This window comes from Ranitomeya imitator, chromosome 6 (assembly GCF_032444005.1).
Source record: "Ranitomeya imitator isolate aRanImi1 chromosome 6, aRanImi1.pri, whole genome shotgun sequence".
In the NCBI taxonomy this organism is placed as follows: Eukaryota; Metazoa; Chordata; class Amphibia; order Anura; family Dendrobatidae; genus Ranitomeya; species Ranitomeya imitator.
In genome coordinates this window covers 75,464,146-75,485,013 of record NC_091287.1, presented here as the reverse complement: position 1 = coordinate 75,485,013, position 20,868 = coordinate 75,464,146, and the positions used below count along the sequence as shown (strand labels likewise).

The 20,868-nt window shown below is 42.4% G+C and overlaps 1 protein-coding gene across 1 annotated transcript in view; it reads left to right on the top strand.

The window, feature by feature from the left end:
* LOC138641943 (sodium channel protein type 5 subunit alpha-like) overlaps positions 1-20,868 on the top strand; it is a 476,947-nt gene that overhangs the window by 120,522 nt on the left and 335,557 nt on the right. Inside the window, exons 2-4 of the mRNA XM_069729776.1 lie at positions 9,971-10,298; positions 15,677-15,795; positions 18,140-18,229. Of these exons, the coding sequence (XP_069585877.1) occupies positions 10,023-10,298; positions 15,677-15,795; positions 18,140-18,229 (485 nt within the window). The 5' untranslated portion in view covers positions 9,971-10,022. The remainder of the gene's footprint in view (positions 1-9,970; positions 10,299-15,676; positions 15,796-18,139; positions 18,230-20,868) is intronic.

The following is a 20,868-nucleotide window of genomic DNA, read 5'->3' as shown; positions in this document are numbered from 1 at the left end:
CCAGACGTGTCCCACTGCTTAAGCCAGTACATGTCCGGGCCCGTCTGAAGTTTGCTAGAGAGCATTTGGATGATCCAGAGGAGTTTTGGGAGAATGTCCTATGGTCTGATGAAACCAAACTGGTACTGTTTGGTAGAAACACAACTTGTCGTGTTTGGAGGAAAAAGAATACTGAGTTGCATCCATCAAACACCATACCTACTGTAAAGCATGGTGGTGGAAACATCATGCTTTGGGGCTGTTTCTCTGCAAAGGGGCCAGGACGACTGATCCGGGTACATGAAAGAATGAATGGGGCCATGTTTCGTGAGATTTTGAGTGCAAACCTCCTTCCATCAGCAAGGGCATTGAAGATGAAACGTGGCTGGGTCTTTCAACATGACAATGATCCAAAGCACACCGCCAGGGCAACGAAGGAGTGGCTTCGTAAGAAGCATTTCAAGGTCCTGGAGTGGCCTAGCCAGTCTCCAGATCTCAACCCTATAGAAAACCTTTGGAGGGAGTTGAAAGTCCGTGTTGCCAAGCGAAAAGCCAAAAACATCACTGCTCTAGAGGAGATCTGCATGGAGGAATGGGCCAACATACCAACAACAGTGTGTGGCAACCTTGTGAAGACTTACAGAAAACGTTTGACCTCTGTCATTGCCAACAAAGGATATATTACAAAGTATTGAGATGAAATTTTGTTTCTGACCAAATACTTATTTTCCACCATAATATGCAAATAAAATGTTAAAAAAACAGACAATGTGATTTTCTGTTTTTTTTTTTTCTCAGTTTGTCTCCCATAGTTGAGGTCTACCTATGATGTAAATTACAGACGCCTCTCATCTTTTTAAGTGGTGGAACTTCCACTATTGCTGACTGACTAAATACTTTTTTGCCCCACTGTATATACCTGTATGTCATCTCCTCCTGTATATAGTATATATCTGTGTGTCATCTCCTCCTGTATATAGTATATATCTGTGTGTCATCTCCTCCTGTATATAGTATATACCTGTGTGTCATCTCCTCCTGTATTAGACCTGTTATGAAAGGCAATTCAGTACCACAATGGACATAGCGGTCAGAGCACATACAGTGATCTGACAATAACCCAAAATCATAGAACGAGCTCTGAGACGTGGGAACTCTGCAGACCGCAATCCCTAATCCTCTCCAAACAACACTAGAGGCAGCCGTGGATTGCGCCTAACTCTGCCTATGCAACTCGGCACAGCCTGAGAAACTAACTAGCCTGAAGATAGAAAATAAGCCTACCTTGCCTCAGAGAAATACCCCAAAGGAAAAGGCAGCCCCCCACATATAATGACTGTGAGTTAAGATGAAAAGACAAACGTAGAGATGAAATAGATTCAGCAAAGTGAGGCCCGACTTTCTTAACAGAGCGAAGATAGAAAGGTAACTTTGCGGTCTACACAAAACCCTAAAGAAAACCACGCAAAGGGGGCAAAAAGACCCTCCGTACCGAACTAACGGCACCGAGGTACACCCTTTGCGTCCCAGAGCTTCCAGCAACAAATTAGACAAGCTGGACAGAAAAAATAGCAAACAAATAGCAAAGAAGAACTTAGCTATGCAGAGCAGCAGGCCACAGGAATGATCCAGGGAAAAGCAAGTCCAACACTGGAACATTGACAGGAAGCCAGGATCAAAGCATTAGGTGGAGTTAAGTAGAGAAGCACCTAACGACCTCACCAGATCACCTGAGGGAGGAAACTCAGAAGCCGCAGTACCACTTCCCTCCACCAACAGAAGCTCACAGAGAGAATCAGCCGAAGTACCACTTGTGACCACAGGAGGGAGCTCTGCCACAGAATTCACAACAGTACCCCCCCTTGAGGAGGGGTCACCGAACCTTCACCAGAGCCCCCAGGCCGACCAGGATGAGCCACATGAAAGGCACGAACAAGATCGGGAGCATGGACATCAGAGGCAAAAACCCAGGAATTATCTTCCTGAGCATAACCCTTCCATTTAACCAGATACTGGAGTTTCCGTCTAGAAACACAAGAATCCAAAATCTTCTCCACAATATACTCCAATTCCCCCTCCACCAAAACCGGGGCAGGAGGATCAACAGATGGAACCATAGGTGCCACGTATCTCCGCAACAATGACCTATGGAATACGTTATTTATGGAAAAAGAATCCGGAAGGGTCAGACGAAAAGACACAGGATTAAGAACCTCAGAAATCCTATACGGACCAATGAAACGAGGTTTAAATTTAGGAGAGGAAACCTTCATAGGAATATGACGAGAAGATAACCAAGCCAGATCCCCAACACGAAGTCGGGGACCCACACGGCGTCTGCGATTAGCGAAACGTTGAGCCTTCTCCTGGGACAAGGTCAAATTGTCCACTACATGAGTCCAAATCTGCTGCAACCTGTCCACCACAGTATCCACACCAGGACAGTCCGAAGACTCAACCTGTCCTGAAGAGAAACGAGGATGGAACCCAGAATTGCAGAAAAATGGCGAAACCAAGGTAGCCGAGCTGGCCCGATTATTAAGGGCGAACTCAGCCAAAGGCAAAAAGGACACCCAGTCATCCTGATCGGCAGAAACAAAGCATCTCAGATATGTTTCCAAGGTCTGATTGGTTCGTTCGGTCTGGCCATTAGTCTGAGGATGGAAAGCCGAGGAAAAAGACAAGTCAATGCCCATCCTACCACAAAAGGCTCGCCAAAACCTTGAAACAAACTGGGAACCTCTGTCAGAAACGATATTCTCTGGAATGCCATGTAAACGAACCACATGCTGGAAGAACAATGGCACCAAATCAGAGGAGGAAGGCAATTTAGACAATGGTACCAGATGGACCATTTTAGAAAAGCGATCACAGACCACCCAAATGACTGACATCTTTTGAGAAACGGGAAGATCAGAAATAAAATCCATAGAGATATGTGTCCAAGGCCTCTTCGGGACCGGCAAGGGCAAAAGCAACCCACTGGCACGAGAACAGCAGGGCTTAGCCCGAGCACAAATCCCACAGGACTGCACAAAAGCACGCACATCCCGCGACAGAGACGGCCACCAAAAGGATCTAGCCACTAACTCTCTGGTACCAAAGATTCCAGGATGACCAGCCAACACCAAACAATGAACCTCAAAGATAACTTTATTGGTCCACCTATCAGGGACAAACAGTCTCTCCGCTGGACAACGATCAGGTATATTAGCCTGAAATTTTTGCAGCACCCGCCGCAAATCAGGGGAGATGGCAGACACAATTACTCCTTCCTTGAGGATACCCGCCGGCTCAGACAAACCCGGAGAGTCGGGCACAAAACTCCTAGACAGAGCATCCGCCTTCACATTTTTAGAGCCCAGAAGGTACGAAATCACAAAGTCAAAACGGGCAAAAAACAGCGACCAACGAGCCTGTCTAGGATTCAACCGCTTAGCAGACTCAAGATAAGTCAAGTTCTTATGATCAGTCAATACCACCACGCGATGCTTAGCTCTTTCAAGCCAATGACGCCACTCCTCGAATGCCCACTTCATGGCCAGCAACTCTCGGTTGCCCACATCATAATTTCGCTCAGCAGGCGAAAACTTCCTGGAAAAAAAAGCGCATGGTTTCATCACTGAGCAATCAGAACCTCTCTGCGACAAAACAGCCCCTGCTCCAATCTAAGAAGCATCAACCTCGACCTGGAACGGAAGAGAAACATCTGGTTGACACAACACAGGGGCAGAAGAAAAACGACGCTTCAACTCTTGAAAAGCTTCCACAGCAGCAGAAGACCAATTGACCAAATCAGCACCCTTCTTGGTCAAATCGGTCAATGGTTTGGCAATACTAGAAAAATTACAGATGAAGCGACGATAAAAATTAGCAAAGCCCAGGAACTTTTGCAGACTTTTCAGAGATGTCGGCTGAGTCCAATCATGGATGGCTTGGACCTTAACAGGATCCATCTCGATAGTAGAAGGGGAAAAGATGAACCCCAAAAATGAAACCTTCTGCACACCAAAGAGACACTTTGATCCCTTCACAAACAAAGAATTAGCACGCAGGACCTGAAAAACTGTTCTGACCTGCTTCACATGAGACTCCCAATCATCCGAGAAGATCAAAATGTCATCCAAGTACACAATCAGGAATTTATCCAGGTACTCTCGGAAGATGTCATGCATAAAGGACTGAAACACTGATGGAGCATTGGCAAGTCCGAATGGCATCACTAGATACGCAAAATGACCCTCGGGCGTATTAAATGCAGTTTTCCATTCATCTCCTCGCCTGATTCGCACCAGATTATACGCACCACGAAGATCTATCTTGGTGAACCAACTAGCCCCCTTAATCCGAGCAAACAAATCAGATAACAATGGCAAGGGGTACTGAAATTTAACCGTGATCTTATTTAGAAGGCGGTAATCTATACAAGATCTCAGCAAACCATCCTTCTTGGCTACAAAATATAACCCTGCTCCTAATGGTGACGATGATGGGCGAATATGCCCCTTCTCCAGGGATTCCTCCACATAACTGCACATAGCGGCGTGCTCAGGCATGGACAAATTAAACAGTCGACCTTTTGGGAATTTACTACCAGGAATCAAATTGATAGCACAATCACAATCCCTATGCGGAGGTAGGGCATCGGACTTGGGCTCATCAAATACATCCCGGTAATCAGACAAGAACTCTGGAACCTCAGAAGGGGTGGATGATGAAATTGACAGAAATGGAACATCACCATGTACCCCCTGACAACCCCAGCTGGACACCGACATGGATTTCCAATCTAATACTGGATTATGGGCTTGTAGCCATGGCAACCCCAACACGACCACATCATGCAGATTATGCAACACCAGAAAGCGAATATCCTCCTGATGTGCAGGAGCCATGCACATGGTCAGCTGGGTCCAGTATTGAGGCTTATTCTTGGCCAAAGGCGTGGCATCAATTCCTCTCAATGGAATAGGACACTGCAAGGGCTCTAAGAGAAACCCACAACGCTTAGCATACTCCAAGTCCATCAAATTCAGGGCAGCGCCTGAATCCACAAATGCCATGACAGAATACGATGACAACAGATCAAGGTAACGGATAGAAGAAATTTTGACTGTACCGTACCAATGGTGGCAGACCTAGCGAACCGCTTAGTGCGCTTAGGACAATCAGAGATAGCATGAGTGGAATCACCACAGTAGAAACACAGCCCATTCAGACGTCTGTGTTCTTGCCGTTCAACTCTGGTCAAAGTCCTATCGCACTGCATAGGCTCAGGTTTAAGCTCAGGTAATACCGCCAAATGGTGCACAGATTTACGCTCACGCAAGCGTCGACCGATCTGAATGGCCAAAGACATAGACTCATTCAAACCAGCAGGCATAGGAAATCCCACCATGACATCCTTAAGGGCTTCAGAGAGACCCTTTCTGAACATAGCTGCCAGCGCAGATTCATTCCATTGAGTGAGCACGGACCACTTTCTAAATTTCTGACAATATACCTCTATCTCATCCTGACCCTGACAAAGAGCCAGCAAATTTTTCTCTGCCTGATCCACTGAATTAGGTTCATCGTACAGCAATCCGAGCGCCAGGAAAAACGCATCGATATTACTCAATGCAGGATCTCCTGGCGCAAGAGAAAATGCCCAGTCCTGAGGGTCGCCGCGCAAAAAAGAAATAACAATCAAAACCTGTTGAACTGGATCACCAGAGGAGCGAGGTTTCAAGGCCAGAAATAATTTACAATTATTTTTGAAACTCAGAAACTTAGTTCTATCTCCAAAAAACAAATCAGGAATAGGAATTCTTGGTTCTAACATAGATTTCTGATCAATAGTGTCTTGAATCTTTTGTACTCTTGCCGAGAGCTGATCCACAAATGAAGACAGACTTCTAATGTCCATCGCTACACCTGTGTACTGAACCACCCAAATGTCTAGGGGAAAAAAAAGGCAAAACACAGTGCAAAGAAAAAAAAATGGTCTCAGAACTTCTCCTTTCCCTCTATTGAGAATCATTAGTACTTTGGGCTTCCTGTACTGTTATGAAAGGCAATTCAGTACCACAATGGACATAGCGGTCAGAGCACATACAGTGATCTGACAATAACCCAAAATCATAGAACGAGCTCTGAGACGTGGGAACTCTTCAGACCGTAATCCCTAATCCTCTCCAAACAACACTAGAGGCAGCCGTGGATTGCGCCTAACTCTGCCTATGCAACTCGGCACAGCCTGAGAAACTAACTAGCCTGAAGATAGAAAATAAGCCTACCTTGCCTCAGAGAAATACCCCAAAGGAAAAGGCAGCCCCCCACATATAATGACTGTGAGTTAAGATGAAAAGACAAACGTAGAGATGAAATAGATTCAGCAAAGTGAGGCCCGACTTTCTTAACAGAGCGAGGATAGAAAGGTAACTTTGCGGTCAACACAAAACCCTAAAGAAAACCACGCAAAGGGGGCAAAAAGACCCTCCGTACCGAACTAACGGCACGGAGGTACACCCTTTGCGTCCCAGAGCTTCCAGCAACAAATTAGACAAGCTGGACAGAAAAAATAGCAAACAAATGCAAAGAAGAACTTAGCTATGCAGAGCAGCAGGCCACAGGAATGATCCAGGGAAAAGCAAGTCCAACACTGGAACATTGACAGGAAGCCAGGATCAAAGCATTAGGTGGAGTTAAGTAGAGAAGCCCCTCATGACCTCACCAGATCACCTGAGGGAGGAAACTCAGAAGCCGCAGTACCACTTCCCTCCACCAACAGAAGCTCACAGAGAGAATCAGCCGAAGTACCACTTGTGACCACAGGAGGGAGCTCTGCCACAGAATTCACAACATAGTCCGCATTCACACATTATTTTGTCAGTATTTTTACCTCAGTATTTGTAAGCTAAATTGGCAGCCTGATAAATCCCCAGCCAACAGGAAACCCTCCCCCTGGCAGTATATATTAGCTCACACATACACATAATAGACAGGTCATGTGACTGACAGCTGCCGTATTTCCTATATGGTACATTTGTTGCTCTTGTAGTTTGTCTGCTTATTCATCAGATTTTTATTTTTGAAGGATAATACCAGACTTGTGTGTGTTTTAGGGCGAGTTTCGTTTGTCAAGTTGTGTGTGTTGAGTTGTGTGTGGCGACATGCGTGTAGCAACTTTTTGTGTGTCGAGTTGCATGTGACAGGTTAGTGTAGCAAGTTGTGTGCAGCAAGTTTTGCGCATGGCGAGTTTTGCGTGTGATGAGTTTTGTGTCGTACCTTTTGAGTATGTGCAAGTTTTGTGTGAGGCAACCTTTGCATGTGTTGCAACTTTTGTGCATGTGGCAATTTTTCCGCGTGTGCAAGTTTTGCGTGTGGCGAGTTTTCCATGAGAAGAGTTTTGCACTTGTGGCGAGTTTTGCGTGAGCCTAGTTTTTGCATGTGGCGAGTTTTGCGCGTGGCGAGTTTTGAGCGGCGACTTTTGTGTTTCGACTTTTATGTGGCGAGGTTGGTGTATGTGTGGTGAAATGTGTGCTGAGGGTGATATGTGTTCAAGCACATTTTGTGTGTGTGTTCATATCCCCGTGTGTGGTGAGTATCCCATGTCGGGGCCCCATATTAGCAACTGTACGGTATATACTCTTTGGCGCCATCGCTCTCACTCTTTAAGTCCCCCTTGTTCACATCTGGCAGCTGTCAATTTGCCTCCAACACTTTTCCTTTCACTTTCCCTATTATGTAGATAGGGGCAAAATTGTTTGGTGAATTGGAAAGCGCGGGGTTAAAATTTCACCTCCCAACATAGCCTATGACGCTCTCGGGGTCCAGACGTGTGACTGTGCAAAATTTTGTGGCTGTAGCTGCGACACCTTCAACACTTTTCCTTTCACTTTTCCCCATTATGTAGATAGGGGCAAAATTGTTTGGTGAATTGGAAAGCGCGGGGTTAAAATTTCACCTCACAACATAGCCTATGATGCTCTCGGGGTCCAGATGTGTGACTGTGCAAAATTTTGTGGCTGTAGCTGCGACGGTGCAGATGCCAATCCCGGACTTTCATACATACATACACACACACACACACACACACATACACACACACACATTCAGCTTTATATATTAGATCTTTTTTTTTAACAGGCATATGGTGCCCACATTGCTATATACTACGTGGGCTGTGTTATATACTACGTGTGCTGTGTTATATACTACGTGTGCTGTGTTATATACTACGTGTGCTGTGTTATATACTGTGTGGGCTGTGTTATATACTGCGTGGGCTGTGTTATGTACTATGTCGCTGTGCTATATATTGCGTGGGCTGTGCTATATACTACGTGGCTGTGCAATATACTACGTGGCTGTGCAATATACTACGTGGCTGTGCAATATACTACGTGGCTGTGTTATATACTACGTGGGCTGTGTTATATACTGCATGGGCTGTGCTATATACTACGTGGGCTGTGCTATATACTACGTGGCTGTTTTATATACTACTTGGGCTGTGCTATATACTGCGTGGGCTGTGTTTTATACTATGTTGCTGTGTTATATACTACATGGGCTCTGTTATATACTGCGTGGGCTGTGCTATATACTAGGTGGTTGTGATATATACTACGTGGGCTGTGTTATATACTGCGTGGGCTGTGTTATATACTACGTGGGCTGTGTTATATACTATGTAGATCAAGAATGATCAGAAATGTTTAGATGGAATTATTGCTACATAAGATGGTTGTTCTGTGTAGGAATAACTAATCTGTATTGACTCAAATCGGACCAGCAAAAGCGCAGTCACTGATGCACAAGCCACCACTGCTAATAACAACAGGTGATGCATTCCTCCCAGTCATATCCAGTGAGCCAATCCCTACTCACCTGAACAGCAGGGTACATACATTCCCACCATTGGCTGACACCAGACAAGGCAGCGTCCTACAATGCCTGGCAACTGGGAGACACAGTGTTCCATGTCTCCAGGGTCGAAAAACAAGTGGGAAGCACGGCAGCCTGTGTTAACCCATCTTACCACTTCCACCCATGAGGCACCACCGTGTGTAGTCACAACAGCCAAGTGCGCGATAGCTTAGCCACCAGCATAAACCAGCAAAGAAGTCTGGAAACCAGAGGAGGACGATTGCGTCATTGGCTTGTATTCCTAACAGGGGTAACACTAAATTCTGACAACAAAGGTTCACATAATTTTAAGTCCATTTTTTTGACTAATTTCTTTAATTTGGTCCCTTTTACCTACTTTTAGGACTTGTGTATAAATGTTCAGTAGTTTTAGGTCAAATTTACACAGAAATGTTCAAAATTCAGTGTTCAGAAACTTTAAAGCACCACTGTAAATAATTGATGCACATCCCTTTGTCTAATGTCTATTAGGATGTCACTAAACTGAAGCGTTGTGTCCTCAAGTGGCTTCACCCCCTTGGTGGATTTAATTTGATGAAAGCTACATCACATTTTATTGTTTATGAATGAACTAAAAGGGTGACAATGTTGATTTTCCTTATAAACACTAGGGCATTTGGAACCTACATGTATAAGAGATTTTCAGCTCCTGGCAGTGTCCAGAATTTAAAAAAAAAATGAACAAGGATGAAAAAATGAATTACTATTAATAAGAATTACGCTCTTGTTGAAAACTCCCCTAACTCGGTGCCACTGCATCGGTGATCCCTTTTGGTCTACGTTTACCAATCACTGACATCAGTTATGAAGTATGCAGCAGTGAAGTTGATATTTGGCGCGTGATTGTTGCTGCAAAGTAAACATTGCGGTTCATTTAAGTGTATGACAAGTGTCCTATTTTTCTCATGCTGAATATGATAGAAGTGATAATTACTTAGTTATTACTCCTTTTTTAGCATTTAAGTAAGTTCCAATTATGGAATCTAACTCAAAAAGTCAGACATAGTCAGGTGATATAATTGCCTCTCGTAGATATATAAATTTAATTTGTCTCTTTTTTTTTGTTTGTGCGTTTCAGCTGTTTCCAATGCTATAAGTAAGAATTAGGACAGAAATAGCAGGATGAAAATATGGCAGTCCTGTTGTTGCCACCAAGTCCTGACAGCTTCCGTCGCTTCACCCCAGAATCATTGGCTGCTATTGAGAAGCGTATCGCTGAGGAACAGGCCAGAAGTGCCAAACAGGAATACAGAGAAGGAGAAAACAATGAAAATGCAGAGGATTTACCAACACCACATCCCGACTTGGAGGCTGGAAAACAACTGCCTCGAATCTACGGGGACTTTCCTTCACATCTCATTGGGCAACCCCTGGAGGATATTGACCCATTCTACAGAAACAAGAAGGTAACAGCAGCTTGATCTTACATAAAGTACAGCATAATATATACAGTTTAATATATATACTAGAGATGAGCAAGCACTAAAATGATCAGATGCTATTCGGATGTTACTCAGACCAAGCAATTCCTAATGCTCGAATGTTTGTTTTGAGTAACGAGTATAATGGGAGTCAATGGGAAATCCAATAATTTTTTTTACGGCAGACCCTACAAGGAAGTGTGGGGGCAGTGAAAATGTTAAAATGGATGGAAAAAGTTCTGAAAGGATGGAGAGCAGCATGGGGAAGACCCCTGAAAGCATCTCTGACTCCCACATTGCTGCTGAGAGCAATGGTGTCACATTTTTACTCCACTTTAACCCTGCTGTTCTGTTTGGTCTGGGGAGACCTATTTTGAACTTTGGTATTTTTTGGGGTGTTCAAGATGCGGTTCTGAAACTTGTGGTTGATTGACTTAAATGAGGATGGGTCGGTCGGCCACGGGTTTCAGAGCCGCATCTTGAATATTTTAAAGAATATTGAAGTTCAAAGTCGGTCATTTTTGACCAACAGAACAGCAGGGTTAAAGGGGTTGTCTACTACTAGTACAACCCCTTAATCAAAATTTTTTGCCCCATAACTCACCTCCCATGCTGGCGCCGTTCATGCGGTATCGGCACTTGCTCTGCCGGGGCCCCTGTGCGGTTGTTGTGACAAGTGACACTGGTACCCAGTCAGTGCTGGAGTCACTGTCCCCGCCTTTGGACAAATCGAACAAGAAGAGGAAATCCGAGCTGCAGCTGATCTCGGACTCTTCATGCTCAGTTCAATGGTAGGCAGTGACGCCAGTGCTAATTGTGCACCGAAGGCACGTGTCACAACAACAGCATGGGAGCCCCGGAAGAGCGAGTGCTGATAATGCTGGAGCGGCGCCAGCACTGGAGGTGAGTACCAGCTTTATTATTTTTTCGGGGCCAAGTGAGCGGTTTGACAAGAAGATGTCCAAGTAGTGGACAACTTCTTTAAGGACTGACAATAAAACATTCAAAATCAACGAGAAATTTGAGTTTACAGAGAAAAAATGTTAAGAAACATTTTTTCCTGTATAATGACTTGTATATGAGGCAACATTTAAAAAGGATTTAATAAAATAATTGAAGCAAACCACCATTGAAATTTTTATAAAACAATTGGAAATGTCAGTGCAATTTATGAACGAAACAATAACTGCCAAAAATGTAATGGAAAAGGGACTCAGATACACCCTGTATTAGACATGAAGAAGGGCCCCATACACATTTTGTTCAAATTTTCATGTAGTGGTATGCCTAGACTCATAAAGGCTATGCACAAAGTGCAAAGAGTGCCAAAAATTACAAGCAGGGTCATCCATGCACCCTTGAAGGTAACATTTGTAAGGCCTCATTCAAATATTGTGAACAATATGCTACTTCTACCCTCATAAAGGCTCTGCACACAGTGCTAAGCTAGACAAAAATTACAGGCAGGTTCATCCATACACCCTTGAATGCACAAGCTGTAGTGCCTCATTCAAATATTTAAAAAGTGTAGTTGTGGTACTTCTACACTTATAAAGCCTCTGCACACAGTGCAAAGCTAGACAAAAATTACAAGGATGGTCATCAATACATCCTTGAAGGCACCAATTGTAGTGCCTCATTCAAATATCAAGAAATGGTAGTTATGGTACTTGTATACTCATAAAAGCTCTGCACACAGTACACAACCAGAAAAAAATTTTAAGGTCATCCTTAGCTTACAATATTTAACACACTTATTTAGCGTCATCATATTCCACAGCACTTTACAGACATTATGATTAGTGATGAGCGAGTATACTCGTTGCTCGGGTTTTCCCGAGCACGCTCGGGTAGTCTCCGAATATTTATGACTGCTCGGAGATTTAGTTTTCCTTGCCGCAGCTGGATGATTTACAGGTACAAGCCAGCCTGAGTACATGTGGGGATTGCCTGGTTGCTAGGGAATCCCCACATGTAATCAAGCTGTCTAGTAGCTACAAATCATCCAGCTGTGGCAAGGAAAACTAAATTTCCGAGCAGTCATAAATACTCGGAGACCACCCGAGTATACTCTGGAAAACCCGAGCAACGAGTATATTCGCTCCTCACTAGTTATGATCACTGTCCCCATTGGGTCTCATAGTCTAAATTCCCCATCAGTATTTTGTAATTTTTGGAGGAAGCCCATGCAAACACGGGGAGAAAATACAAACTCCATGCAGATGTTGTCCTTAGTGGAATTTGAACCATCCATTGCTGCAAAGTAACAGTGCTAAACTTGAAGCAAACCTGTCATCAGGATTTTGCTAAGTAAACTACAGACACTGTCACTGGTACACTGATTAAAATGATACCTGGGTTGAATAAAGCCATCTTGCGGTTGTTGTTTAATCTTTGTTTTCAGTTTTCAGTTAACCCCTTAAGGACCAGGGGTATTTCCATTTTTGCGTTTCCATTTTTTGCTCCCCTTCTTCCCACAGCCATAACTTTTTTATTTTTCCATCAATATGGTCATTTGAGGGCTTGTTTTTTGCGGGATGAGTTGTACTTTTGAATACCTCACTCCTAATGTCACTGTTTAAATTGGCTTAACTTGTATTGAATTTTTTGTCTGTACATGTCCCCGCTTAATTGTAAAGTGCTGTGGAATGTGTTGGTGCTATATAAATAAAAATTATTATTATTATTATTAATGGCACCATTGGTTTTACCATATCGTGTACTGAAAAAGTGGAAAAAAATTCAAAGTACTGTGAAATTGCAAAAAAAGTTCAATTCTACAATTGTTTTTTTGATTTTTTTACCATGTTCGCTAAATGCTAAAACTGACCTGCCATTATGATTCTTCAGGTCATTACGAGTTCATAGACACCAAACATGTCTAGGTTCTTTTTTATGTAAGTAGTGAAAAAAAATCCCCAAATTTGTAATAAAAAAAAAAAAAAGCCGCCATTTTCCGAGACACATAGCATCTCCATTTTTCGTGATCTCGGCTTGAGCAAGGGCTTTTTTTTTTTTGCACGCGGACCTGACGCTGATGTTTTTATCGATACCATTTTGGTGCAGCCCTGCTCTATGTAGTAGAAATGCTCACTTGCTATAAGTGCTGACCACTGGGCAGCGCTCATATCTATCCGGCTGTGGCAACCACAGGAGTCTCCTGCAGACATTGCCAGCCATCCCAACGGTGACCCGCGGTTATGTGACATGGGTGCCAATGGGCGGGGTTTATGATGCGCTTCCTGCTCGTGTATGTTAAATACTGCTATCTGAGTTTGACACCAGTATTTAACATGTTAACAGCCGGAACCCACACCTTTTCTGGCACATGACAGCTGATCTGTCAAACAGGGGGAGGCGTCCAATGTTGGACATATCCGTCATTTTGACGGTAAGGGGTTAATGAGATTCTAATGCTTCAGGGCAGCCTGTGGGTTGGTCTTTTATTTGGTGCTCTCTGTACTCATTTTCATTATTGTGGCTTAACTGATAGAACATTGATCCTTCAGTGACCTGCTCCTATTTTAAATGTTGCAGTTTATAGTGTGGGGTTTGAAGAAAAAAAATTACCTCAAGCAAATTGGCCCTTGCAGAGGCACTTTCGCTATCGCTTACCGATAGATGCTATTGCACATGCGCCGGTTGTGGCGCCATTTTGCTGAAGCCCAATTTTTTAATTCCTCAAGTAAAATGGAGAAGGCGACGGCACCTATGCAGTAGCATCTATCGACAAGCGATGCTCTCAATCTGCTCAAGCACCGCCCACCAGTGGGTGGGGCATGCACAGATTACGGCAACATTTTGTAGGAGGAATAAGAAAAAATTATTTCCAGAAAAATGGCACCGCCATCAGCGCATGCGCAGTAGTATCTATTGGTAAGCGATAGATGCTACTGCGCAGGCGCCATTTTACTGGAGGTAATTTTTATTCAAAGCCCACACTATAAACTGCAATATTTAAAATTAGAGGTAGGTCACTGAAGAAACAGTGATCTGTCAGATAAACCACAATAATGAAGATGAGGCCAGAGAGCACCAAATAAAGCCCCGCTGACAGCCCCTCCCACAGCACTGCCCCGAAGCACGAGAATCTGATAAACTACAAACTGAAAACAAAGATTAAACAACAACCAACAGATGGATATCTTCGCCCCAGGTATCATTAATCAGTATAACGGTGCCAACCTGACACTGTCTGTTGGTTACTTAGCAAAATCCTGATGACAGGTTCACCTTAATGATTTCCTTTAAGGCCCAGTTATGTTTGTCTATACTGCTGTTGCAGATTCTACTTCGGATTATAAAACTCCTAAAAAATCTCTTCTTTACAGTCACCTTATAACTTTCACTATGCAAACATCTAATTTCTCTACTATTAAAGAAATGGAGGGAGGACATTGTTCCCTGCTTTAACAATGAATGTTACAGGGAATCTTTCAGCAGGATTTCTCCCCTGATTTATTTATATATGTCCGTTCCATGACTAGTCAGTTCCTTCATTAGTGAGAAATCAGCATTTTAGTTAATATTCAAATGAAGCTAAAGAGCCTTCTGTAGATCTCAAGCCTCTGTCACTCCAGCTCTATTTCCCATCCATTGTTATTGACAGGTGGACATTCACTTTAGGTTTGATGTGTAACAAAATAGAAGTTCACCTGTCCAAGCTTAGGGCTTCAGTTTGCAGTTTCTCTATGTAACTGCAGAGTTGTGAATCGTCACATCATGCAGTGTGCAATGTCAGGGTTCCCGGCATCGGGAGCAGACGGACACGTGATCGCAAGTATGTGAATTGAATACTTTTGGCAACATTATGACTAGATGTGTTCAGCCTCACTCAATTCGCTTGTGTTAAGCGAGCCGGCACATGTATAGTCAGCACGTGACCTCATGTACACAAATCGCATACTTGCAGTCATGTGCCAGCCTGCTTCCGGCACCAGAGAATCCTGACAGTGTGCAATGCGCACTTTGAGGTTTCACAGCTCTGTATTCACAAAGAGTGACTGCAGACTTGAACCCCAATCCTGGACAACAGCTTATGTTCAAAAATAAATTATCGGCATACCATTTTCATTGGCACCGCCACCTACTATACCATAAAGTTCAGGGATCCATCCTCTGTCAAGAACGTTGGTCCGCAGAGTCCCTAAAGAGATACTGTATGTGCCAAATAGTTTTTATTTGAACGCTGCATTACAGCTCTGTGCAGCTCAGAACATTTACAAATCTGTACGGCCTTGTGCATGAGGTCGAATAATCTCTGATATTCTAGTAAATTGTGCACTTCTCATAAAGTATGGTCTCTGTTAGATACGTGGTAAGAATTTCACTGCATTGATCTTTTCTTTGCCTTTTTTCTCTAGACCTTTATAGTACTAAACAAAGGGAAGACAATCTTCAGATTTAGTGCCACACCTGCTTTGTATATAATTAGCCCTTTCCATCCTATCAGAAGAGCTGCAATCAAAATTTTGGTACATTCATATCCTTTCAAATGAAATAACAATTTGTCTGTGCTCCTGACTAATCATCATACTCCAAATATTCTCAATAAATGCCATCTATTTGCTTTAGGGCTCATTCAGACAAGCGTAGAATCGGTCCATGTGCTGTCTGGGTGCACTACAAACCAAATACATAGAGCACAAGGGCCCATTATAGTCAATGTGTCAGAACGCATGGATGGGTTTCTACACAGACCGGCTATGGCACATTTTTGGAACTGACCCTAAGAGTATGTGCAGATGTTCAGTAATTGGCAGCGCTTTTGATGCAGCACATGTCCGCTGTGTCAAAAGTGCTGCCGGCTATTGCCTACATTGTGAATTTTATTCTTGCGGAGACTGGTGTCTCTGCAAGAGAAATTGACGTGCTGCGGTCTAGAAAGATGCACCGCATGTCCATCTCTGCAGGTGAGCCCCTGGTATCTCTGGACGCATAGTAGACATGGGATTTCTTGAAATCCCATCCACTATGCCGCAACATCTGGATGCTGCGAGTTGGACGCTGTGCAAGTACGCAGCGTCCAACCAGCAGCGTTTACTGACTGTGTGCACCTACCCTACCTGATTCAGCAGCCAAATCTGGAGCTGTTATAGGCATAAATGCCTCAAGAATTGACACCTTACTACTTTTCCACTCAGAAAATAAAACAAGTGGAAAATAGCAGCATGCGTAATAAAATCAGATTTATATTGTATTCAATAAAAAGCTTATTAAAAGAATAATATGTAGATTTCGTAGCAAAATCTATTCTTAAATCTTAAAAAATGGTGTGAACCCATCCTAAGCATATATTCAGAGTTTTTTTTTACGTTGATTTTCACATAGATCTGCTTCAAAATTCACATCAAAGAGTATCCAAGAATATTTGAAGCCGTTTTTTCATGTGTATCTGCTTCAAAGCCCACATCCAGTCCAAAGTCCTGACAATTATGTATTTTACTAAAAAGTTTAATTCTTGGAAAATCAAGTCAATAAAAAAGGAGAGAAAATTAGTACAAAAGGTTTCAACCACTTAAGATCAAGCAGTGCTCGTGATAGAGATATATTTAATCACTTAACATGCTGCGATTGACAGCAGTTAAAGAAAATATCCAGGACTTTAGAGAAAAAGGCATCTAGTTGCCTACAGAAGCAACTACCTGTCTGTTGTACCCAGCGTCAGTCCTTGACCTCTCCTGCCAGAGATTCAGCAGTTTCTCTTCCTGCTGACAGGGCGGGACTACTGGTGTCATGCTGATTGACAGCCATCTCTCCACCTAACTGGGAAAAGCCAGCTGTCAATCAGCATGACACCAGTAGTCCCGTCCTGTCTACAGGAAGAGAAATGGCTGCTCTGTTGACAGGAAACAACTAAATCTCTGGCAGGAGTGGTCATGGCTGATGCTGGGTACAACAGGCAGATAGTTGCCTCTGTTAGCAACTACATTTCTTTTTTTTAAAGTCACGGAAATCCCCTTTAATGCAAATGACTTCCACATGTCTGTAGAGTTTTAGACACTGTAAAATGTCAGTGTCATAGTCTTATATGTTGATTAATAATTTTCTTAATGTTTCATATTCTCTCAAAACATTCCACGAGACGTAATAGCCAACAAAGTTTCATAACGTACAGTACAGACCAAAAGTTTGGACACACCTTCTCATTTAAAGATTTTTCTGTATTTTCATGACTATGAAAATTGTACATTCACACTGAAGGCATCAAAACTATGAATTAACACATGTGGAATTATATACTTAACAAAAAAGTGTGAAACAACTGAAATTATGTCTTATATTCTAGGTTCTTCAAAGTGGCCATCTTTTGCTTTGAAGAACCTAGAATATAAGATATAATTTCAGTTGTTTCACACTTTTTTGTTAAGTATATAATTCCACATGTGTTAATTCATAGTTTTGATGCCTTCAGTGTGAATGTACAATTTTCATAGTCATGAAAATACAGAAAAATCTTTAAATGAGAAGGTGTGTCCAAACTTTTGGTCTGTACTGTATGTCAGAAGATGGCAGCTGATGGAAATTTCCAATGAGAACTACATTTGTCTGTAAATGGAATAGGAAACCTATTCACATGGTAATGAACAGAATTGTTCATCGAGTGGTCCGTGTCCCACAATTTGGCCTCACTGGTGATCCCGTAATCTGGCTTTGAGTCAGAACACACAGTTAAAACAGACCCACGGGTCCAATTTTCACTACTCTCAGTGACTTCCAAAATGTCAGTTATTGGGAAAATGAGAGACACTGTACATCTTTTGTTTGTGCATATACTGTATATATAATTGCACATCAAAGTATTATCCTTAACTTATGATTTTAACATTGTTCAGTATGTTTATAATGTGCACTATCCTCACAAACTGCGTGTTCATGGCCATGTCTGACCTGGGAACATGGGGCAAATATGTAGAGTAAGTATTCTTCATATAATATCTACATGTGTCCTGCATTGTTATCTGTCACTGGAATTGTGTCTAGTGCCTAGACAATAACATTTGCACTTTTATAATTTGCTTGAACTCATAGATAACTAATTTTACGTGTGTTAATAATTGTATAATTCTAATATGATTTTCATGCATAAACTATTTAATGTCATTGATATTCATAAATAAGTGCGTTCATATCAGTTGGTGAAATCTTTGATCGTATGACATACAAAAAAAACTGTCCATAGCAAACATAAGTTTTGTTTAACTGTGTTATAAAGTAAATATTTTTTACACTAGAACTGAATGGGTGCCTATGAAACTTTATGGCATAGTGTTGCATATATTGGGGCCGTATAATTAGTGTGCACTGAGTCAATGTATATATACGCTGTAAAAGGAGATTGGTGGTGTGGACGATGTTATCCTTTCGCTTGTCTTTCATTTCCATTTTGTAACATGTCATCATTGTTACAGTTGTTAATTTTGATAAATACCGCTCCTCAGAAGCCAGTAACGAGACTTGTGTAACATCCTACATAGAATTCTTAAAAAAAGTGAAAACAATAGTACATTTATACTCCTGTTAAATTCATCTGGGATTAGAAAGAGGATGTAAAACTCATTTCATTCTGTTAAAGGGACTCTGTCACCTGAATTTGGCGGGACTGGTTTTGGGTCATATGGGCGGAGTTTTCAGGTGTTTGATTCACCCTTTCCTTACCCGCTGGCTGCATGCTGGCTGCAATATTGGATTGAAGTTCATTCTCTGTCCTCGGTAGTACACGCCTGTGTAAGGCAAGATTGCTGACCACTTCAGCTTAGAGATGAAGAGTTAAATAATGTTTGACAACATGGTTACTATGGAGACTGTTACCTGGTGAGGTGGATTCACCAACCCAAGATCCAGGTGGGCACACGGGATGCGGGTGTTGGAGCAGCAGATGAATGAGACAAACAGGACACAGTCAGCAGAGGTACTGGAAGCAGGAGGACATTCAGGACACCACAGATAGGTATCAGCTTTACTGGAAGCCCATGGCAGACAGTAGATGTCATGGAGACCACAGACAGGTAGCAGAGTTAATGGAAGCTGCAGGCAGACAGAAGACATCCTGGAGACCGCAGACAGGTAGTAGAGTTATTAGAAGCATCAGGCAGACCAGAGATGTTCTGGAGACCTCAGAAAGGTAGCAAAGTTACTGGAAGCTTCAGGCAGACAGAAGACATCCTGGAGACCGCAGACAGGTAGTAGAGTTATTAGAAGCATCAGGCAGACCAGAGATGTTCTGGAGACCTCAGAAAGGTAGCAAAGTTACTGGAAGCTGCAGGCAGACAGGAAACATACTGAAGACCTCAAACAGGTGACAGGGTTACTAGAAGCTGCAGACAAACAGATGCAGTGCACTGAAAGTCTTGGGAATACTGAAATTTTAATATCAAGACACAGGTGTGTGTCTTGGTGAGCCTTTTATATAAGCCCAGGAAAATAACCACATGGGATCATGCAAGGCCTTCTGCAAAGCCCTACATTGAGCACAACAGAGTTAGCGTACCAGGGTAAAAGACATAAAGCACAGATCTGGGATAGGTACATAAAATAGGCACTTCCTAATAATTAAAATCCTCTGAATGGGTTTACCAAGCATCACTTCCCTAACTGCTCTACAGAACTGCCACTGATAAAAGTTTAGGTGGAGTATATCTTATTCTTTTGTGATGCTTATGAATAATCCAAAGCTTCTAGTATATGTTATTATAAACCATTAGAGTGGGGCTATACAGAGCAGTGGTGGTGCGACTGGCCGTACGTGCCCAAAACTCCACCAACCACTGTGTCCAATTGCCGCATGATTATGATTCACAATCGTGTGGCTATTGTCCCAGCGTGGATGGACACAGCGTTGTGACCTCGGCCCCTGCCATATCATATTTGTCTACCCTAATTATAGTAAGTAAATCCCAAACCCCAATTTTTTTAAATAAAATTCAAGTGAACTCAAATATTTTCCATTTTACCAGACTGAGAAGTTTCTGGCTCTTGAGGACTGGGGATGATTAATCTGCCTTTGAAGAATGCTTTATGTTAACCCATTAAGCACTTCATTATGATACCTATGATATCTATTATTGTATCATATTTCTTCCCTAAATATATTTTCATGCTGTTGATCAATTGCTTTTCTTATTGATATTGATGTCTATATTTTAATGAAATGCTTTGCCAGGGCTTTCTTATCTTGTGAGACACAATAGGCACGTAAGTAACCTTCTAACTCCACCGCGCCCTCATGAACTTCTCTAACTCACTGGTTATGCTGCATCATAATTGCACCATGGGAAGGACATACTCAGCTGCATTTTGTCATTCAGAGATAGAAAATCTTATATGATTTTTTTTGTCATTAGTACTCATTACATACAGTATACGGCGCTTTTACAACTTTGTCCTCGTGCATATGCTTAATCATGTTTTCTACACATAGATTTAGGTTATATCATCATCATCAAATGTTAAAATATTAAAAACCTATAAACAGGAAGATACCTTTTTTGACAATTGTTGGCCTGATCATTGTATTGGGCTAAAAATATTAACAATTGACCCTATTTTTTTATTG